Source organism: Hyposmocoma kahamanoa, unplaced genomic scaffold (genome assembly GCF_003589595.1).
Source record: "Hyposmocoma kahamanoa isolate Upper Pololo Valley unplaced genomic scaffold, ASM358959v1 62, whole genome shotgun sequence".
Lineage (NCBI taxonomy): Eukaryota > Metazoa > Arthropoda > Insecta > Lepidoptera > Cosmopterigidae > Hyposmocoma > Hyposmocoma kahamanoa.
Window position 1 is genome coordinate 14860995 of NW_020653850.1, and position 24994 is coordinate 14885988.

Below are 24994 nucleotides of genomic sequence, written 5' to 3' on the forward strand. Positions count from 1 at the left end.
CTGAGGGCCATTGTTCTGCTAACTCGGTGACTTTTGATACCTTTCAAATAAGATACCTTTTAACACGTTCCCTGTGGAACTAGAAATCAAAAATTGACCCCTCACGTGCAATTTTTTTTTTTTGCAAATACGTCGGAATTGATATATATTAATACATTTATGGATAGAAAATTCATTTTCATAAACTCCCTTTCCATTATCTAATTTTTCCCGAGTGCCCCATATATGATACACGCACGTATGAGCTCTTTACTTGATGCCACATATATGGTGCATGCACGTACTAGTTGTTAACTTAATGCATCACATATAATTCATGCACGTTTAGAGTCATTTTGACAGATCTTTTAGTTAAATATCTGTAGTCTATGTGTAGTCTATACCGTGAAAAGATAGAAAAAGTTAGTGAAAGTTTATTATAAAGTGTTACGAGTTATATAGTTATCTAAGTGTTTGACAAAGTTGCCGTTTATCATGAAACGCTCAAAATCCCGAGGTAAACCGATTTCCCAATATACGTCGGAAGAAATATGGAAAGTTTTAGAAGAAAGTGATGGTGAAGATCATCTTATGGAGGAATTAGAGGATTCAAACATGTGCGATGAGATGTCTCCACCTTGTGGCACAGAGACTATTGATAGTATAAGAGACTTCATCAATCATGATTATTGTGAAGTGCCTGCATTGCTTGCAGGAGATTCTGTTGTTTTTGAACAACCCAGTATGTCATCGCCAGTACCAGCTTTGCCGCCATTGTTTGAAATTGATGAGCCTGTGTTGCCAGTTCCAAATATTATGTCCGAGGTTCGACAGCCTACAGTATTGCCAGTGCCAAGAGTCACGTCAGAGGTTCGACAGCTTCCAGTGTTGTCAGTGCCCAGAGTTATATCTGGCCTTCGAGAATCTGCATTGCTGCCATTGCCTAGGAATGAGGAAACTACCATACTGCCATCTAGAGTTGAATTAAGCTTGCAAACGGCGTGGAATTCTAACGTAAGGCCTTTAGAAAAGGAAGTTTTTACTGGCTATGACCAATTAAAGAAGCAAATAATTTTTTTTTCGGCTGATTCTGATTTATGGACCATATTTTGTTCAATTATAGATGATGAAATAATTGATTTCATGGTTTATCACACAAACATTTATGCAGCACAGTTACTGCAACTACGCACGCTAAAGCAGAATTCTCGTCAAAAAAGATGGAAGGATGTTACTGCCAAAGAAATGCGAAAATTTATTGGTGTATATTTACTGACAGGAGTGATCGATTTTCCCACTACAGAGTGTTATTGGAAAAAGACCAGATTGTATTACCATCCACTTCTTCACGAGATTTCAATGACATATGACAGATTCTGCCTTATTCTAAGATGTTGGCATTTTGTTGACAATAGAAGTCAACATTGTGGACGACTTTACAAAATACAACCACTTATAGATAAAGTCATTCATACCTCTCGGAAAATATTCACTCCAGGAGACACTATTGCAGTAGACGAGTCGATGGTTGGCTTTAGAGGGAAATTGAATATTCGTACATACAACCCCCAGAAAAGTGACAAATATGGCATGAAAATATATATATTATGTACTGATACGGGTTACACCTGGAGTTACAAAGTTTACTCAGGGGAAGATCAAATAATTGAAGGTCTGGACAAACCGGGTTCAGTGGTTATTACTTTAGCTGAAGACTTGTTGAACGAAGGCAGGTTATTAGTAACGGACAATTACTATACCAGTGTGTCTCTAGCCAGATACCTAAAACAACAGAAAACAGATTTTTGTGGTACTGTCCGGAAAAACAGACGAAATCTTCCCGCAGAAGTAATAAATGCACAGCTAAAAAAAGGTGAAATAGCTGCCAGTCAAAATGAATGCATGACTGTATTGAAATGGAAAGACCAGCGAGATGTTTTGGTTTTATCAACATGTCATGATCATCAAATGGCAATGTCCACTGGTTTCAGGCCAATCATGAAACCTAAAATTGTATTAGATTACAATCGCGGCAAGAAGGGCATTGATATAGCTGATCAGCTCGCAAGTTACAATTCGCCCGTTCGGAAAACTTGTTTTTGGTATAAAAAAATTGCGGGTGATCTGATGTCGGTAGCTGTTGTAAATGCAATTTTGATCTACAAGGACCTCCATCGAAATAATAAAATGACACTGCTGACAGGTCATGAAATAATTATCAGTCATCTCCTGGAAATTCAAGATGCTGAGCTGTTAGCTGGGCCATCAATGACATCTAACTTGTCCCGCCATGAATTGACCAAAATCCCACGCCGATGTGCTACCAAAATTTCCAGAAAGCGTTGTGTTGGTTGCTACAAAATTATGACTGAACAAGGCAACACACCTACAGAAGCTCGTAGAAAGGCAAAGCAAACGGACACCGAATGTTTGATGTGTAAAAAAGCATTGTGCCTTCATTGCTACAATGCTAGCCATTAAATAATGATTTTAGTTGTGCTTACCAGACAAGCTTTGATTCTTGGGTTTTATGACATTGTTTATTTGATTATTGTTTAGTTTTATTATCATGTGCCGTATACGCAAGTCAATAATTAGACCTTTCTAACTTGTAATAAAAAAATAATAAATATTTTTCGTGATTTATTTTGATAGTAATAATCTGGCAACATTGGTTAAAAAGTCATCCGGTACCACATGCTTATTGTCACAATTTTTGTGGTCCATACGTGCAAGCAAATAAAGATGATCTAGCTTACACGTGCAAATTTTGAAAAACTTTTAAATTTACAAAGGGTCGTGTCTCATATGTGGTGCACTCACGTGTCGTTTGGACCTCGAAATGCATCACATATGATGCATGCACAGGGAACGTGTTAAAATACGCCAGTCACAAAACGTCTCGATCCTCTTTATTATTTTTCCTTTGAAATCTCGGTTTTGCTACAAATACTTTCGTAGTGACTATACTGTAAATACCGTTTCTTTTGTCTTCAATGTAACCTTCATTTTTATTCCCTTCAAAATTTACAAGTTTTTTTTCTACGACAAGCAGTCCATTGATTTCAGCACTACATACTTGGCCTTTTATTGTATATCTAATGATGTACAGTTATTTGATTTTTCGTTTGTTGACAGACATTTCAAAGTTTAACAAAAATAAGTGCATAGTGTGTTATTACTGTTTATATGTTCTTGTCTTTTTGTTTTTAAATCTTGATTAGCAACTTCAATGCTTTCTCAAGTCGTTTTATTAACCTTTTCAAAATGTGCTGACAATTATTCACATCGAATATTTCTCACATTGTTTTTTATTCGTAATTTACTAAAAAGGTTACTCCTTCTGACTAACAAAAAATACAGTAGAGACTTCGGTGACATATCAGAGATCTTATCCAAGCTAAACCTTCGCACAATGCGCCGTAATAATGGGCGAACAAAAAATGATCGGTATCAAAAAGCACCACGAAAGGGGACAAAAATATTCCGAAAACAGACATACATGTACGGCCAGTGGCAAAAAAACTATAGATGTTTACGTGTGTGCGTGCTTACATCAACGGGTTTCGAGATCAGTCTAATACATCTCTACAGACTGAATGGGATCAATAAAAAACGGACCTAACAGAAAACGTATTTATTTAAAATGTTTAATAACAGAGCGGCTCGTAACACTAGTCGTAGATCTACTTTTCTTTGCTTTTTGTCAATCTGATCTTTAGATGCGATATCCTTCTCGCTCTTCGGGCACTCTCATTAATAGGCACCTATGGGGTCCGCCCGCATTATTCAAGTATGTACCAGCGTTTCTATACGCTTTTGCAGGGCGACCCCACGTGACAAAACTTGTCCCTCCCTATATTCAAAATTTCTGAAGGAGCAATTGAAATCGGAGATCATAAAAAGAATTAGAGTGGGGTCCTTGAAGCTTGTTTTGTTTCGTGTACGTTAAAAGCGGGGCTTCTTTTGAATCTCGAGCTGCCATCGAAGTGGAAGTGGGGACTGCGTTTATTGGGATTCCCTATGGCCTACCAATCGCCCGGTGCGACATCGGTAATCTAATAGCTTATTAATGAGGGGAAACCTTCAATCAGCCCCTATTTTTCTATCCTAGCAAAGTTTAAAATAATGGATTCCATCTAACTGGTTGGATTTTTTGTTGAATAGTGCGCGCCGCCTCGTCCTGCGAGTGCTTGCGAAGTGGGAAGGTCGCTCAGTGGCGCGGTCGTTGGCTCCTCCCACAAATGTATAATACAATAAATGAGTGAAGTCGTATGGAACCGGCTGCGGAGATAACACGTAATGTGAGGTTATTGCGTGAAAACAAACGGCAAAAAACACGTCCTTACAAGAGAGATATACGGTTTCGCACAACGGACCTTTATGATCCGAGTCTGGTTAATATACGGGCGGGAGATTCGCGCTCCATGGATTATATGAGCAATAAAGAGGATAATTTAAAATTACGTTTGCTACAATATTGCTACATTAACCATAATTGCTCAGATGTAAGGTAAAGCTTAGCACTTTAGATAATACGCAGTGATACAAGTGGAGCGGCTAGAAATTTACGAGACTTGGGATCGCGTCCTGTACTGTAAAATTTTCTCATTGGTAAGCTTTCAGCTGATACACCGTATGCTGCCAATACTATAATACTATTTAAAGTTTTAGTAGTGATTAGAAAACAATAAAAGAGAACTTTTGTGAATTAATTTCCATGTTCAAGCATCACGTTACGTTTAACATTATGTTGCTCGATCCCAAAGTAAGTAACTAAAGCATTTGTGTTATGGAAATCGACGACAGTATGACAAACATCCAGACCCGACACAATATAGAAAAGTTAGTTTTTCTATATTATCCGACTCGGGATCGAACCCGGGACTTTAGAGATGGCGAAACCACGAAAATCAGTGTGCAAGCTATTCGACCACGGAGATCTTTAAAATAGTTATCTTATTTCCATTTATTTGGGTTGACAAGACGATGTAATATAGAATTCCGTATTAATAAAAAGTTGTAAAAAGAAAATGTTGACGACTAAAACAAAAATGATTAAAGGTAAGCATTTGACACGCCATCGAGCTTAAAGGGAGGAAATGACTCTGTCTTTAGAACAGCCACCGTGTAATCACGAATCGATTTCGTGTTGTTTCCAAGCAGAATTCAGACTTAATTTACCTTCACGCAGAAAAAAACCAGACCACCCTTTATAAGAGTTTTAATTTAAATGAACTCTAGAGTCGAATAAATTAAAAATGCTACTTAAAACGCTTGTTTAATTACACGAAAATTAATAAGGAGGCTTGAGAAATTATTAATAAAAATAAATAAGAAAATATATTTCTATTCTTCATTGTAAGTAAAAACTGCAACTGCTATGGACTTGCTTAACAGCAAGCATACGACTTATTCGTCCCGTCGCTACCTATCATAAAAAAAAAACAAAAAAGAAGATCTGTGACCCTTGCTTCTTTTTACATAGTATACAACTAAAAAAAGAAAAATCTAGACGAAACCCAACTGACCCGAACATCCCTCATTACAATAAAATAACCAACGTACGTTGCTGTGGAATTGGATTCTACAGATACCTCAAAAAATAGAAACGTTTATGTATAAGTGCTTTAAGCATGTCATTTAAAGCAATTTTTAAAATTAGGTTTACAAAGCTGTAAACACAGTTAAAAACTGCTTCCGATTACTCTTATCCAAATATATTAATCAATATTTTTTTTTTATGATTCTCCTCTTCACACAACGTCTCTTGGTCTAATTTAAAAGTGGACATTTCTAATGAACAACAAGAAACGTACTCCATTACCTGACATGTAGCTGGCTACTTAATAAGACCGAGTATCCACAAGACAGGCTTATCTTAAGATCAAAATTCGACGCACCAAGTATAACAAATTTACCAACGATGACTCGGCTCGAGCCGCCACTACACCTAACACAATCTGACGTCATGAATAATATTACAACCAAATATATTTCACTCCGTTTTGCTGCCCCAAGGCTCCTACATGTGTCCACCACTACTTAATGGACTTGTCATGTTATGGTAATAAGATACAACAAGATAAGTCATTTATCATTGTATTACGATACAAGAAATACCACCTAGAATGCTTAATTCCGGTAACTTCATATTGGGACGCCGAAATTTTTGATTTATGCTCCGACACGCCTATATTGGAGTAGGTATGTGTAGACTTCGATATGTCCGCGATCAGACCGTAGATTACAATGAAAAATATTATACTCGGCGGGTCTGAGGTGATGTATGTGCTTGAGTTTATCACAATAAAACAAAAGAATATCAACTCTTAGTTACAAAAATGGTTCACGGGACACTATCACCCGCTTAATGACAAGAAATTTTGAGCTTATCACTATGAGCTATGGGCAATAAATAGGTCAGTTTTATGGACCTGAGGAGTAAATTATGTGTTAACAGTGTCGTTACAAGCGCAATGAACTGTTATAACGTTTGAATATATGTTTATAAAAAGTTTTAAATATGGATTGTCTGTTTAGGAAAAACATTTCATAGAAGACAGAAAATATCATTTCATATTCAAAGTGGTCTATAATTCAAATTGACAAAGTTCAATGGCATCTATAAGCATAACACATGAACGATGTTAGCGTCCAGAGGCAAATAGTCACAAAAATTGTAGCATTTCCATATGACAACGATTTCTTTTATGGTAACGTTATAATATTCTGTTTTGGAATATGTGGACGCATAATTTTTGAATAGAGAATGAAATTCGAACAAACACAAAGGGAGTACAGAGTACCTGTTTCAATGTCTCGTAAGTGCCTCCACGTGCTGCGTCTGACAAATTCGTTTCCATTGTTGAATTACTTAGGAAAGACAAAGAGTAGAATATGAAAAGAAGCCACTTCGAATCCACATCGAGATAATACTTACATGGGAGCGACTAGACAAAGTCTGAACTTTGTTAAATCTGCTCACTTTGTTGAACTTAAAGTTTGTTTTAAAACTAAGAAGTCTTACATTGTCTGACAAAGGATTCCGGTTGAACAATAGCCCTCATATACTTGATAGACTAGGAAATCACTCGTTTAAGTTTATATGAGAAAATATGGACTAGCCAAAATCTGTTAAACTCTCGTAGTACAAAGTGTAGGTACTCGCGTTCTTTTGATTATGTTATCATGTGTACTAGTAAGATAAACAAAATGATAGAATGTACAATATATAGTTGTAAAAAAATAACTTGGCGTTATAGTGATCCTACCGACAAGTTTTATAACCTTTTGTTTTACACATGCTCCCTTCAGGTGCCCATATGAATTTAACATGATAGCTACTCGATTTTATAAGTAGGTGAGAGGGAAAAGTTATGGCATAGAATAGACAATTGACGAGGGTAGGAGAGACATAAAGATACTTTGATGTGTGCTATTGCAGTACAAGAAATTTGCCGACTCGTGAGCTGAATTTTACTAAGTCTGATTTGCGACAGACATCACCGAGAATACGCCCATGGGGAATTCATTTCGGGTAATATTACTCGGTAAAAATTGACATTGACTGAGTAAAAGATCAGAGCAATAAATTACGCAAAGAAATGTTGAACGTTCAGTTGTACGAGCTAGATCGATTGGAATGGGATAGCTAGATGAAAACGAAAACACTGGTTAATTAGGGCTTGATTTATAGCCAGTCGCCTGCCTTTGTCTGTTGTTTAATTAAGGAGTATCTTTTAATAGTAAATTAAGGGCAGTTGTCAGCTTAGCTTGTAAATTTATTAAGTAGGTATTTAATGAGCACTTATAGATGTGTAATGGTACAATTTATAGTAATATACAAACGCACACACTCAACATATGGAAACCCTGTGTCGCGGGGCCATGGACACACACATAGACAACCACAAATTACACCCAAACTCACGAGAGAAATAAATGTACGTGTAATAAATGTTAAGGCCATACAAATATTTCTCCCGACCTGGGAATCTAACCTGGGACCTTTGCGTGGCAGCTCGGCATGGTAACCTTTCGGAGACGGAGGCGGTTAAATTACTCTTATTCATTTTACTTCTAAGATTTGGGTCTCGTAAGTAACAGGAGTGTGTATCATGGCACTTTAAAAAATACAACTGGAAGAAAACTTTTCCTTCATTTCTTCGCTCAGTCGAAGCAAACGCTCTTTTATGGATCGCAAACACCTTTCCCAAAAAGTACGGTAAGTGCAGGAGTGTAATAAAAATTGCCATCAGCGTCAGTTTTATCACAAATTCATGTTGCCGACCCAACATTTTTATTTCCAAAGTTGCGCCCCCCTTTCTACGTGACTCTGCGAGCAACAATTCCTTACGTTTCAATAACATAAGCTCACTCATTCATACTCCACTCGTATAGCAAGATAAATTGTCCTGGTACACAAATAAACGCGGCCAAGAGAGGAGAAAGAGGAACAAAAACCTCACGTATATGGTACTGGCAACGAAATAAGTGTAGCGGCATGACAATTTTCTCAAATAAGCATTTCTCTCTGAAAATATTATATTTATGTCATATACTCATAACCGTACACAGTGTAGACGAGCCTTAGTATAGGAAATTATGTACCGTTTCATTGGCAATATACTCGTAGTATACCAACATTGTTATTAAGCTTAAAAGATTTCGAATTTAGACATGAATCGAACCAATAACTTACTCAGCTTTGAACTTCGAAGATGATAATCATTTGTCAAATAGATAATTCCTTAGAATTTTCCGTTCAAATGCAAAAGCATGTGTGGACGAATGTACCGCATCTTCAAAGATAGGCATAGTAATTTATTATATTCAGTCCGCTCCGATCCATTGACTTTTGTGGTCGTCCAGAGAGCATCTTTTGTCACCGCGTCAAGAGGTCTAAGCGGCCGTGTAATATGAATTAATAAGCACAAAGAATCATTATAATGCGTTTATTTGTCGCAAGGGAATTCTCGGTTTCTGGCTTTTATTATCAGATGTGCCTGTATTGTATGCCGCAACAAATTTCGGTGTATCGCGTGCGCAAGATCATGTCCATTATGGCCGCTGATCTCAAAGAATATTTAATACAGATGAACACTTTCTTTGATTTTTTTAGTTACCTCTACAGCGAAAGCGAAAGTTGAAAAATACGTCAAACGTTTTTTTGTAGGAATGATCATTGCTATTACAAAACTTGAAAAACATGTAAAAAGTAACTATGAATAAGTATCACACATGAAGGCATTAATAAAATTATCATCGCCCTCACAGAGGTCAAATGCAATTATCCATAAAAAATATCATTATTAATCGACTGCGTAGCCTATGCCATCGGATCTAATGACTCGACTTGTAGAGATGAAAGGGTCGCCGAAGACCGGCAGTGTCCGAACAGATGTACCTAATGGCGTAGGGGTTATCGGACTCTTCTTGTTTTCGATAGCCGAAGATTTTAGTTGCGTGTTTGTTTAAAAAGGAATTATGAACGATGAGGTAAGGTTTAATTGGGGACCAGCATTTCTATCTAATGTCTCCGCTTTAAGGAACTTTATGGCTCCTCACTTGGAGCTACTATTTGTCTTTTAGCATGAATCGTTGTGTGTATAAGGCATGCAAATAGCCAGATTAATTTGTACATTTTTAGACAGGCGTGTTAGGTCAACGAGTGACTATACTGTATTGTATTTTCTCTCAGATTACGATTAATTTAAGTCAATATCTATTTTTGGTAAAAATAAAAGTTCTTGTAAAATTGGTACAACTTCTTAGAAAAAATATCGAACATTAGACAACAGAACATAATAAAGGTTGATGAGTCACATGCAACAATCGTTAAAAAGCTCGACGACACAAAGACGAATGATTTTCTTTCTCTAATATAACAAAGAACTAAAAGGGATCATGTCATCTGTCTCTCGTATTTATTAGGAGTTTAGAAGATTAAGATGTTACAATAAAACACTTATTTAAAGTAGCTGCGAGCGCACGTGTTATGTTCAAAGCTAAAAATAAATTGAAAAGGGTGAGTACGTACATTTTCAAGTAATAAGGGAGGTAATTTGTTGTGAGGATTGTCAAATACAAGCGCTTCTACTAGATATAATTACGGCTATTTACGCTTTTATTTCTATGCTCAACAAAATAATAAATTAATTGAAAATGTCCCACAATTTTAAAATGTATAATTGTTGTGAAGTCTGTTAATTGTCAAAGGTGGAAGCTGAAAAGTTGCATGTAGTGCTGAGGGTAACCTATCACAAAGTCGAAATTTATTTGGCCGATATAACATTTGTTCGAATTTTCACTACACCGAAAACCGAATTATAACGAAACAGAAAAGTTGTTCTTTCAGGATGTGTTGAATGTTTATCGCAAAGACACGATTAGGTTCGGTTCGGTTAGGTTAAGTTAGGTTTAAAAGTTTTCTTCTCAAAATTACTTTCGAGGTTAAGAAATTTTGACCAAACGTTATTTCTGGAAAATGTCATTTCGGACTACTGATACGTAACTCATACAAATATTTCTCCCGGCCCGGGAATCGAACCTAGTACGTAGGAGTAGTAGGAGTGGCAGCCGTTCGGCCACGGAGCCATTCATAAGCACATATACAATAAAAAAGGTTAATAAAGGTACAGTTTCCGAAATGTATTGGGATCTAATGCTAATGGAAAGGATGAGGACTCGGCACTGGTTACCTATGAATGCCTCCGTGGCCGAACGGCTGCCATGGCTACCGGCCGGACTGCCACGCAGAGGTCCCAGGTTCGATTCCTGGGCCGGAAGAAATATTTGTATGGCCTACGTTTATTTCTCTCGTGAGTTTGGGTGTAATTTGTGGTTGTCTACGTGTGTGTCCATGACACCCGCGACACAGGGTTTCCCTAGTGCTGGGCTAAGTTGAGTGTGTGCGTTATTATAAAAAAAATGTCTTATTATTATTAATAACATAATATGACAAAGTCTCACCGACAACGAAGTCAAATCTGGTAGAGAGATTGTTGATCATAAAATGTTCTTTCCGGTAACAGGTAAACAAGCCAAACAGCTCAAATATGCATAACAGGCGTGGCTTTAGATTTATTACGCCGTGTTTACTTGTTATTTTCGAAAATAGGGCTGTAATTGTAATATTAAGTTTATTCGATTATTTTACCATTACTACATTAATACACTATTACTACCATAATTATTGAATTTCTTTTTGTGAAATTACTCCACTAGTTTTATGTTATATTAGTTTTTGTCGATTCGGCTGGATTGAAACCAGCGCCTTCAGCATACCGTTGCTGGCTTCATCTTTAGTAGATTGCAGTGTTTGTAATTTTTATTGAATATTGATTGTTATCAAGCTCTATCTTTGTGCATATTTGTATATATTGCACGACATCATTTCTCTTATCAGCTATCGTAAACTCATTTCGGAAGCTCTCTAAAACAAATGAGCCATACGCTCCGTGATCCAAATACTGCAATTTATAAAATTCCTACCTAAATGTTTTGAAAAATAAGGTGTATTTCCTCGAAAGCCATTCCGAGACCCGTCTTATGAATCTTCAATCTTCATTTCTTTCACGGATATTCCACGAACTTAAATTTCAGCAAACGTCCGGACTTTAGTCAGTATTACGTTATTATTATCAATATTTAACTAGGCCGGAAACCACAGGAGCGTGCCTGAAGGTGCCTTGACCTAGTTAGGGAGAATCCAAGACGGTTCGACACATCGTAAAGGGGATAGTGGGAAACGTAATAATGTTATGTATGTGAATGAAAGAAGAAAAGGGAATAGGGTTTCGGGACAATGATAAAGTGATATTGCGTTACAATATTTTTTTAAGAATTTAAAACAAAAGAGACATGATTCGGTCAATGCTTTATTATAATATAATCAGATTGTTTAGAAAATATTAAGTGTGAGATGTTGAAAGATTGTTTTTTAAAATGATATGATGTACGTACATTTTTTTATAATACCAAGTGACGGGACAAAGAAGTCGTGTGCCTGGTGGTAAGCGACACTCCTATCCATAACAGTCGCAGTGTCACTCAGAGCTTTAAGGGCTCGTTCCCATTACGTCATGATGACAGATAGTTGTGCAGTTTAAAGTGTCGTGACTTGTACATTTAAATAAAGTTGTTCACATATAGTACCACGCGATTAACTGTCGTTCACGACCTTTTTGATATTACGACGACAGATTGTCAAGACAATGGGAAGACCTAGACTGACAGCCGTCTGACGATAAATAAAACATCACGATAAAAATGTGACCATAGATAATCGCAACTACTATTGTCGTCATATGTCGTTTGCAGATATGAGACAAAGACAAATAAATTATCGATATCTCATATCTGCAAACGACAAGGCGGTTGCCATTAACCAATAAATTGAAGCCACGATCCAGTAGAAACAGCCAGGCATGGCTGTCGTTCAACGATAAAAAAGCCCACGACACAGGAACAGGCTAGATTGATCACATTACTGCTTGGCGGCAGAAATAGGTAAGGGCAGTACTTCCCTCGACGAATTTCACAAGAAGCTCTACTGCTACTAATATACCTGTAATGGCATGTACGTTTGACTTTAATTTTCGAACATTTGTGAATGTGTTGCAATGTCTTCCTGGCGGCGAAGGAAAATATCGTTATAAAACCTATAAGTCAAGGTTAACAACCCTAGGAAAACATGTGAAGTTCCCAAACCCGCATTGCACCAGGGTGGCGGGCTATGCTTTGAACCCTCCCACAGAGGAGACACGTGCCCAGCATTGGGACGTAGAATAGGTTTACAGCGATAATGATAGATGATGTATTAAGCAGTTGAAGTTCGTAAATGTACTAATAAATAGGAAAGCGTCACTTCTATTTTCTTGGTTTTCTACATAGTCCTGTATTCAATGTGAATATCGTACCTTAGGTATGATAAAGACAAATCGATGGTTTTCTAGAATATCAATATATATTATTAATAGCCTATCTCAGAATCGCCAAATTCTTTAGGGAAATGTTTTAAAAAATTAACGAAAGGCCATAACACGCCAGGCCGGCGAATCGTACGAGTCCAAAATTGTGACGTAGTTATTTTAACCAATGGCAAACTCGATGTTTTATTCATTATTAAATTTTTGCATATTTTGAATACAGCTGTGCAATAAGTCAAAAGAGAAGTATGTTGTTTTAAGCCACTATTTTTTGAAAAGCAACGAAATGTCATACGTTAATAATAAATTGCTTTTTTCATATGAAAGTAAAAAAAAAATGAAGTATGTGAAACAAATCATGTTATGGGAAATGTTATAAGTTTCGATCGAATAATTTTGTTTGTACAATATTTTAAGACGCTACATTGAAAAGTCGTTATTTTGCAGACTTGACCTTATTACATCAAAGGTGTGGTATATATTCCTATATTTCCATTCAAGTGATACAAAAACCGCTTAAAAGTTTATAAATATTTACCGGATTTATCCCAATAATGGTCGAACTGGCCATATCCTATCTTATTAAGGTGAAACGCGCCTTATTATTCCGTATTTACCGGAAAAACCCCCTGATGGTCTACCGCATCATAAAAATGTGGACGTTGAAATTTTGCAACGCTTTTGTATACATCTTTGAAGATGTAGAGAGAAATTTTAAAATGATTGAGTGGAGTGTATGATTAATATTTCTGTTTTCTATCGTCTTGTGAATACGTAAATACTATATATATATATATATATATATATAACAGTATATTTTAGCAGCTCCTTGTGAAAGAATTCGTCCAGGGAAGTACTGCAACCTGACCTATTTCTATGTGAAATTACAGGCAAATGGGACTTGTCAACTTAAGTCTCAGGGTGACTGACGTAGTCATGGTAGTGCCCCTCCTTCTCTGAGCGACACTGTAACTATTGCGGACAGGCGTTGGCGAGTCGCTTACTACCAGGAGCGCTACTTGTTCATCCCGTCACGTCATTTGGTATAATAAAAAAACATATCTTTAATATATGGGATATCTGGGATAATTTTGTAAATTACAATTCGTACTTAAATATATTCTTCAGTAAATGTTTTTCAAAATGTAAAAATTTGTAGAAACATGAATAATTAAGTTACCGCCGGTCTCCAGATTTTTTTCCCCGTAAAAATTAACATTAAATCAAAGTCTGAAATGGAAAAAGCTTTCAAAAGATAATAATTTTATCAGCAAACTGAATTCAAACCGAATGAAATAAAAATAAAGATAAAATATTCAAAGAACGCTCATATAAATCTGTTTTAGAAATTTTGTTGGACTTTATTTTCTTTTAGTAAAATTGTAATTGGAAAAGTCGATAAACCACCACCTCGTAGTACATAAATTTTATAGTAGTAGGTAAACTGAATATGTATAATACATATTAATTATGTGAACTATGTTCATGATCGTCAAAGTTTAAAAACTTGTTTCCTTTAGTCAGTAAAATTTATGCCTGTATATTGTCAATTTCATGGATAGTATAAATACGTAAGAAAATCCTTTACGAAGCTTAGCAATACCTGATGGGGCGTAGTTTATATAGACCTATATTTGGAGCGTCACTCGCCACAAACTCCACTGCCTGAGGTCACTTCGTGCTAATATCTATATAGTTATGCAGCATAAGGTCAAAATTCTGCATCTTCTAAGCGAAATCTGTTGTTTGCTACAATGTTGTAAGGCCTTTCGTGAGTTGTCAGCTGTCTGAAATACTAGTTGACGGCAATGAAGTTAGATTATTATCAGCCGTTGTTATCACAAAAGCGTGTTTTTATATAATTTTATAAGTACACACATAATTCATATCACATACAACATAATACTGTACTAGTACATATCCCAATCTGATACAAAGATATGTCGCACTGGTATTTCCGTTTATTCGCATTCAGAGTCGATACCACCTCAAATGGCTTTGAGTGATTCCTGTTAGTGTTAAATATGTACTAAAGTTTATCTGTATGAACTGATAACCTATGGTTCAAATACAGGGTCGTTTACAAAATACTAATAACGTCGCAGTACCATTTATATAACTTCATGAGAAATTATAAATAACAACATTTGTTCCGTGACTTTTTACAAAACAATAAATCTTACCAAAAATAAACTTTTTGGTGTACTATTTGTCACTTTTCTGATCTGTAGGTATTTGGTAGTAAGGTAGTATCAATCATGCAACCCGTCCTACCGATGACCCCCGGTCCTGCGTTTAGCATCGCACTCGTATCCACGCTAGCGCTTTATTTTGTTACCGCACATGTTATCACCATTAAAAAAAAATCTTTTTAATAAGGTCTGTAACACTTGGGTGCAATGTCGGCCTTGTGATGTCAATCCCCGTGGATTATTCTACTCCCTCGCCTCATAGTGAGAGGCAAGACGTCACATATGAGTACAGAGTGTTAGGCCTCTTCCCCAACGGGCCACCCAACAAAATATTTAACTTCCCCAACCTGTCAAATATCTCGTGATTGAAAATGGCTTCTTAGAGCTGCACATTAAAGCTATTTAAATTTAATTTGATTTATTTTATTTTATTTTTGTACGAAAATGGGATCTGTTGGATATGAAAGTCATCAGACAAAAATTTGTTTGTGATGCTAGTAATACAGTGCTTTATTACTGTAAGGGGTTGTTAGTATTTTAGAAAAGAGTCTGTAATTGTTAGGCACTTTTGTACAATTGTATAAAATATGATAGTTCTATCGTATCCGAAAGCTAAGAAGTCCGAACGAATCTGCTAGAGAGCTGATTCAACTAACACAACTGGGGGTTGCAATACATATTTGTGTGGTGAATAAATTAATGTTTATATTCTTTAAGCTTATACGGCTTGTGATTTTCCCACTAACACGTGCTTTCTATATCTAGTCAGAGATTGAAATTATAAATTCTATTATTGTCGTCGAAAATAGCACATATTATCTTATTTTCCATAATGAATAAACAAAACAGTGCACATAATATAATTATGAAAATTAAAAGATGAAAATATCGCCTCTCATATATTACGATCATTCTGAAGTCCAGCTCCTTCAACAAAATGGCATATCTTGATATTTTATTAAGTCTATGTATTCTTTCTTCTAAATTGTTATAAAATTACAAGTTACGACAACTTGGCATACTAAAAAAGTATTAAGAAGAAAATGAGGTTTTATTTCAATAATTTGTGACACGCACGTTATACATAATGTACATTTCCAGTGATGAAATTTCGCTTTCGGTTTAATTCTTGACATTTTCTGGAACCTTGTGATCCAATGCAAGATTTACATAATGTATTCAATAAAAATAAAAATCACGTCTGTTATTATATTGTTGGGCTTTGATTTGGTTATATGTGGCTCTCTGACATCTAGGAAGGACATTAAAACAAATTTAATTTCTGTTTATTCAAGTCTGGTGTTTTATGTATAACACAATTTGTACCTTTTTGAAAAAAAAAAGTGGAAAACCGTGATAGGTCTGACCTACCGTCTCTCTCTCTCTCGAATGTGCGAAATTTTATTTGGAAAAACTTGTATGGAATTAGTAAGGAGCTTACTTTATTCCCAGAAAAATTTAACCAGCCTCAAATTTTTTACTGGATATAAGCTTGAAATAAAGAGCTTAACAAATAATAAAATAATATTGTGACTTGCATTTTTATTTAGAAAAAAAGTGTGGTATATTAAATTAATTACTAGCAACACTGCGATACTAAAAAAATCCAAAAGCAGCAACACTTAAACACTAAATTAAACAAAATCTTAATTCTAATTGGCTAATTAAATGCAACAAGAATGACATTGACATCTGATCTGTCAATATTTTTTATGGCATTGGCCACTGGTCAATTAGCCAAATAATTGCATAAAACCCCGTTCCGTTTCTTGGGATGGCGTTCCGTTTTACTTTAACATAGTATTAAAAACCCCTAACGATTTTCTGGAAATCGCAGGTCAAAAATAATTTGTTTTTAATTCAGACTTTCTAGATTTTGTGAGCTCTTTATAAAAAACCAACTAATAGCCTGGTTAAAATTTCCATTTATTTTAGTACCACTTTAGTGGTTCCTTTAGGAACAACTCTTTTACCATGAGCTTTTTGGGCCAGCGTGGCGGACTACGGCTTAAACCCTCGCCTGAGAGGACATCCGTGGGTTGATGGTTGTAAAGTGGAATGGTAAATGTGTAAGCGGCTTATATCATTGGTGCAGATTTTTATTAGGTGCCTTAAAAATCGCTTTACACTTTTTAACCGACTCCAAAAAGAAGGAGGTTCTCAATTCAACTGTATTTTTTTACGTGTATGTTACGCAATTAGTCACGTGTATGTTACGACATTTGTGAACTGATTTTGATCATTCTTTTTTGTTGGAAAGAGAGTATTGGTCCCGTTTAAATTTGTAGAAACTATTCCACCTCTAAGCGTGGCAAACTAGGGTAACCGATTTCGGTAACCAATTTCAATAAAACATGGCAAATAGATGTGATTCCACGAACTTTTGTAGTCGGTTTTTTTTATAAAATATTTAAAAGCTGTTTTTTTATAATATTGATTGTAATGAGTGTTTTGATGTTTTACTACCATGATATTAATTTATTTATTTTGAAACTACTCCACCTGTTTGTTATAATTATTAATACAAACATCGAACACAAAGGAAAATTCCTTCGATCTGACACGGCTCAAAGCTGCGTCTGTGCCTTACTAGGGCGACCGCTCTACCAACTGAGCTAAAGATCGAGTTAGCAGGCCTTATAAATTTTTTTGCACCTTTGTTTTTGATCTTTGTTTTTGGTTTTAACGATTTTTTTACGTAGCGCCACTTGTGCGAAATCTATGAAGGTGTTTCTTTCACTGGTTTTATATCGTTTCTTATACGAGGTTCATAAAATATACCTACAGATTTACAAACTAATAAGAAACCTATATGAATTAAAAACCATTACAATTGATGCTTAACTATATATAATAATTAAGGTGGCCTATTCGACTCGTTACAAACATGATAAGTTTTGTTAAAAAAAAACACCTTTAATCAAATCACATTTCGACATCGTCCAATTCGGTAGTTAGAAGTCATCAGTCGAAATATTTAATCGCATTCCTAAACTAACGAACTAACATTTAATTAAATATATTTAGAAAAAAATCATCACGTTTTCAAACTAGATGTTACTGAGAAATTTACGATGCCGCTAAAACAGAAAGCTAGTAATAATTTAACTCATATTTAATAAGAAAGTTATGGTACAAGGTCTGGATTATAATTACTAACTAATACGGGGCGAAACGAGGTAAGATTTTTAAACTTCTATTAAAAGGAGACAAAAGTGTATATATTTTTCTAAAATTTTATAATTATTTAGAAGAAAAATAAATGTATGACAATAAGTTCGATTTGGTGTCAATTTATGTCTAAAGAATCTTAGCTTAGAAATTAAATTTAAACAAAAAAAATCGAATAAATGATGTGATTAATCTAAAAAACTTGTTAGCCACAAATAAAGTAAGAAAACAAATTTAGTAGTGATAATTTATTTAGAAAAGACAGCGAACTAATTGGGTACCAGATTTATTACGGGACAATCACATTATAATGATAATTTTGTATAGGCACACATTGTTACAGTCACGAAATTTTGGAGTATAACTAGATATTCGAATAAGAACAGAATTTATTTCCGTACAACATTGTGATTTGTAATTGGATAGATACGTAAATTGCCATATGATTTCATAACCTAAAAATACTTATAAGGAGACGAATTCTTAAAGCGGAAATATAAATTATATTGTAAAATGAATATATATTGTAAATCTAATTGTAAAATTAAGTAATTTGCCAAAATCAGTTATATTAATACGTGTTGTAACGTCCGTGGTCTCGAAGGTACCCTTCTTGATGAGTCCCTTTGAGATTTGTCTTCGAGTTTGAGAAACGTCTAGGTAAATAAAATATGTATAGAAACGATTAAGGCCTGATTTTAAAATCAAATAATGTGACAAAATCGTGAAACTTAGATAAGTTTCTTGTGTAAATAGAATATTCCCTAAAATAATCTACTTAAGTACGCGTTAATATGTTTGTCCCGTATTCGTTCGATTACTATTTATTCGTTTGCAATAAAAGTTTCGTGAGTTCTTGTGCCCACGCTTGCAAAAGTTTCAGAAGTATTACTCGTAGAACAGTTTTAATAGCTCTCCAATAAACAGAGGTAAATGACAAACAGTTTTGTCTTTCATATCGGGTAACTGTAGCTAGTAAGATACAAATATAGTATTAACTAACGCATTTGAATTTCAGTAAGTTTCGGGATATTGGCTACTGTAAGGAGGGCAGAATGATAACTGACTTATAATACCAATTTTTTAACGGTCTTTTGAAGTCGTTACTTCCCAAAAGTTCGAAATGCGTTCAGCAAATATAAAAGAGAATAGGAACACGGACTCATTACGTTTTATACCGTACTGTTATAAAGTTCCCTTTCAAAAGAATCTATAGCAATTACATCGATAATTATAAAAATCTCGCTCTCAATCTCAACCGTTGCGAGCGAGTGGCGCGCGCGCATTTTGTTTGCATCCAGGTGTTGGGCTGACAAAACAATCGACCCTACCCGGCGCGAAAGGCAGGGACTATTCACAACAATTTATGAAATTTATTAAAAAACTAGAAAAAGAAAGTCGACGTATAGTCAAAATAACTATATTGAAAGGGCACTGAAGTAAAAATAGGCTTTACAAAAACAATCAGCAAAAAATATTTATCATTGGAAATGAAACTATTTTTTCGGATTTAAATCGTGTATATTACCGCAATCTAACAACTTCACAACGTTGGTTTGTTTGGGAATTACTCCCAACAAATTTATTTAATTCTCTATGTAACAATCGCGAAAACATAAGAACTTGATAATAGAAATTTTGTTATATTTACTGTAAATATACTTACTCCTGTAAATGAAAACAAATAGCAAAGCAAAAGTACCCAAAAACTGACTAACAGTTTCGTATCATCTACATATAATTCTTTAAAACTATGGATGTTTCAGAAGTTACCCAAAGAACCCTAAAAATATAAAAAATTCAAAAGCTTACTTCGAAGGCGGCGTTTCGATAGCCGCGGTAATATTTCATTATATTAACTACTTAGGGATGTGAAGAATGGGTGTGTTATAAAAATTTGTAATTGATTGCATTGTATCGGTTTCTTTATTTTGATTCTGATTTTTAAGTCAACGATGTTTGGGACCACCCCTCTGTAATAATTCAAGCTTGTTATAAATTTTTTATGTACAAATTCCGCATTATAAGTTTTCACTTTAGACATCGAGTACATATATGAAACTAAATTTCACAATTTAGAATTTCAACACAGACAACTATATTTAGAATTAGTGTCCACTTTTAGCACATGTTCAATCGAATTGTGACCACTCGACTCATTATAAGAGTAACCAACTGCTCCTCAACAAAAAAAAATTGCACGGGCACCTATCACAATACCTTACTATGCCACTGGATACTTTTCATTGTTGCATGTTTTCATAAGCCTCAAGGACCGCCTTCTATATACCTTTGGGATTCAAAAATCTTAACGCATCGACGCACTTCAATGCAAATAATTAGGTGTATATTTTACGATTTGCCAAAGATACTCATTGTACTCATTATGTTGTAAGTGGATTGTGCTACAAAGGAACCGCGTGACACTGCTACCTTCGGGAACTTACTACGTGTGTGTGTAATGTTATTATTTGGAGCCGCATCTGTCACAAAGGACGTTGCGTTCTATAATTTTACAGTTTAATCAGCGTTAAATGCATACAAAGTTGCCGCATTTCGTGAGCAAAAAAATCAAAAGAGTATCCAGACGGCGAGTTTTCGACGTTATAAATCATCTGACAGTCTATGGTGCTCGTAATAAAATAAACCGGAATGTCTTGTATAAGAAAAAGCTTTGGCCATGTTGGAAAAATAATCATAAAATGTAAATCACTGGATTCGCTAGTAAGTAAGTATAATCAAAACTTTTCCAAAGAGTGACGCGTAAATAAAATTGTTGAACAAAATCAAAGACTTAATATACAACTTTGACGATAAAAGAAGATTGCATAACGAGCTTCCGTGACAGTTTCGCTATCACAAACAAATATGTTATTTTCGGTAGTCAAAGCAATTACTTTGATAAAGCTAAACATACTAGTTCAAAGGAAAGCTATGCAGCTATAAATAGGAATAATAATATTATACGACAAGAGCGTTCATTGAGAGAAGCACAAAGAGATATGTCATCTATTATGTTTCGCGGTGCACTGACCACTTAGCGAGGAGAGGAAATCATTTATTCAAAGCATTCCACGTTCAATCTTGGACTTATTGGACCACTTAGTGCGATACGACTTTTGAGGTGTTCCAAAGGACTTTCTGTGTTATTGTCTCGACGTGTACGAAAATTACTTTTCCTTTTTTATTTACATTCATATTCTACTTTCTGCTTAGTGCTTTTATTATTGCTAAAGTGCTTTGTTTATTTTGCGGTTAAATGTAAGTAGTTTTAATTCGTTAGTTCTGCGTGATAGCAAAATTGTATCCCAGAAATACACAATCTGTCTTCCTACTACAATTTCTTAGGTTGTAATTATAATAATAATAATAATAAATAATAATAATAACGCTCACAATCAACATAGCCCCGCACTAGGGAAACCCTGTGTCGCGGGTGCCATGGACACACAATTAGACAACCACAAATTACACCCAAACTCACGAGAGAAACAAATGTAGGCCATACAAATATTTCTCCCGGCCCGGGAATCGAACCTGGGACCTCTGCGTGGCAGTCCGGCATGGTAACCGTTCGGCCACGGAGGCAGTTTGTTGAATGAATGAATTGATTTGTTATTATGAACAAATTAGTATGAAGAATCAATTATTGGTACAGTTTATGGTGGCTAAAATTAATTAGCCAACTTCCCTGGTCTGGTTCACAAAAACAGCAGATGGGAGCACGGGTTGGTAGAAAATAAAAGCTGCATTATTAGTAGCTCGGTAACGTTTTGCTTTTTTTCCTTTTTGCCAACCGCCCGCACTAAAACACCATCTGTGTTCGGCCACGGTTCAGTTTTCGTAATGATGTGATACGTACATTCATAATGATTGGTGAACGTTTCAGTTATGATGTACCAACCACAAAGTTAGTAGTTAGTTGTATGTGGTAGGATTTCAAATTGATAGTATTAGTTCATTTTTCATTTAACATTTAGGCCCATTAAAATTAATTTGCTATATTGCTAGAATATATTGATATGATTAAAAAATTTAGTGCTTTTGTCAGTTTATACAATAACCTTCGTATAACAAGCTACAAATTTAAAACTCTGTAAAGTGGTATATTCTCCTTTCTGTGTGTATGCAGCTAACTTTGACTTAATTATAACACTTGTCTATAGGGACCGCGTGATTGTATGACTGTATGGAAGGAAAGATTTATTGCGATCTTGCCGCGTCGGTTAGTAAATGCTGGCTGACTTTTTGTTCCTTTCTCTCCACGCTTAATCACTGGATGATCTCCGGCTAATGCGTTTTCGGTATCGACTGTTCTCTCGTAATAACTGCGTCATTATTTTTATCAACTTTTTCTACTCTGAACGCGTTAGCAGCTATTACAAGAAAATAAGCTACGATACTCAGCAATTCACGACGAAAAATACCTATTCTATTTTATTCATTCACGCTATCATACAAAGTCGGTAAAGAATTTTGTATAGCAGCATCTTTGGAATGAAAAGCCATTTTAAATGACACGATTTATTACATCTAACACAGAGATAACAAAACTCGACGTACATACCTATTAATTTGAATGTTTATAATTATAAAACATCTGTTGAACTGGTTTGAAAACACATATTTATCATGGAAACTATAACAAGACGTTCGAAATTCTTATTTGGACCTCAGAATACTCAGAGCAATAAATTAGTTATAATTGATTACCGTTAATTCACAAAGAAGCGAACCGCCTTCGGACTTTAATTACATTTATGATGATTACGATCCATTTTAAAGTGTATTTATAATGTTATAACTTTGTTTCTCATATTTAAAAGTACACCTGAATTTAAAATTTAATCAGAAGCAACACCTATTTACTCAATACAGTTATTTTGAACTTACATACAGAAACGAATCAAGAATCGCAATCATCGCAGTTTATTTATTGCAATTTTATAATTCTTATAGAATCTGACTAAAGTGGTCTACAGCATTTATCCGGTCACTACCAATAATGGAAATGTATCTGTTCTAAAATGACTACCAAGATTATAGTCGAATCATTGTAGTGCAAAACAATGACCGCATAAAATACTTATTAACTCCCGTATCAGACCTGTTCATTAAAAATGAAATCAAAGATATCGTCGTCTCACTGCAGGTAGTCACTTTTCTCGTATGATACTGTATAGAAGGCTATAAGAGCATCGTCAACTGTATTGTACTCCATCGTATTGATTCCTACAATTATTGCCCATGACTCGCAGAAGAGAGAAATAATACAATTTTAATCAAACACCTTTGAGAGTGCATACTTACTTGACATACGAAATTGGTACGTTAACTATCAATCAATCTCTTTTTATTTACAATACAGGAAGCATAAACGATCACACGACACATTCTATCCCAGATCTCGTAAAACTCATAAATAGCAGTCATAGCTCATCTAAAATAAAAACTGTGGTCCGTAAATTACAAAAGCTGACAAAATGATATTTAATGTCCCTTCATCCTTTATTAGAAGTGTGAGAGAACGGAGAATTACGTCATTCCCAAAAACTCATTTGGGAGCAAATGCGCTCAAAGCATCCATCCTTAATTTTAAGGACACGTTTTTTCATCGCAACTCTATCATCAATCTGTTTGGGCACTACTTATTTCCTTGTTATTTCTTTCGTCCTGCTCTTTAGTATTACGGCAAGGGCAGCAAATAGAGAATATATTATCTATTTTGTCTTAGCCGTGACAATAATTAATGACTGGATTTAAACGCTTCCTCACGCCCGTGACATTAACATAAATAGAATGATCTTCGTTTGCTCGTTCTAGCCCCTTTGATTCTCATATTTTTAGATCAGCGGGCTCAACTTTTATATTAATTTGTTCGTATAGATTCAGTGTTGTTTTCAGTGCTTTGATGTTTTGTGTTAGAGGTGTCTGGAGATTATCAGTTTAATAGTCGTTTGGACTGTGCTGTACTGTGTCAAGTTAATAAATGGAAACGTTAAATCGAAATCCATTGGTTGATAAAGGAGACAGGTCTTTAGGTTAGGTTAGTACAGTGTGATAATTGTATTCTTCTTCAAGTAATGGTAAACAGAGCAATCAGTAACCATATTTTAGGTAAAACCAAACTAAACAAGTAAGAAGTTGTGTAGGCAACCGAACAAATGTCTATTGAAACAAAACTACCGACGTCCGAGTTGGGAACGATCATAAAGCAGTCGATTAATGAAAATAGCCCAGTGTTGCAGACAGAGACAATGGCGCCGGGAGTTATGAACGTCAGACATTTACTGTGTTAACTTGAAATGTTGCGATCAGCTGGTGCATTGCTTTGTCCGGAATAATTGTTCGAAGATTTTGTTTGAGCCTTATTAATTTATATACAAACTGAAGCAGAAGAATTACAATCTATTACTTTGTGTAATATTCCGTTGGCGATCGTTCAGATATTTAGGCCATTAAATTAGAATTGAAGACAAGTTTCGCGTTAAGTGCATTGCGTTACAATGTTTTATTTTTGCCTTTGTGTCTATTTTACTTAAGTGAGAATAGTAGACATAACAAACTAATGTGGTTTTATTATTGCAATAAAATTGGCTTAGTGATCCATAATTATGTTAGCCGCTTCATTCTATGCAAGCTCACGAAGGCTAAACCTCTGTTGAAAATAGTTTATGTATATATGGCTTATATGATTAAGAGTAACTGTCATGTACTCTA

General features: G+C 35.1%; 1 protein-coding gene across 1 annotated transcript; it reads left to right on the forward strand.

Moving 5' to 3' along the window:
• The first annotated feature begins 474 nt into the window (after window positions 1–474).
• Window positions 475–2460, forward strand: LOC113229790 (piggyBac transposable element-derived protein 4-like). Its single transcript, XM_026463472.1, has one exon. It carries the CDS (start codon window positions 475–477, stop codon window positions 2458–2460), a length of 1986 nt encoding a protein of 661 aa, XP_026319257.1.
• Window positions 2461–24994: the final 22534 nt, after the last annotated feature.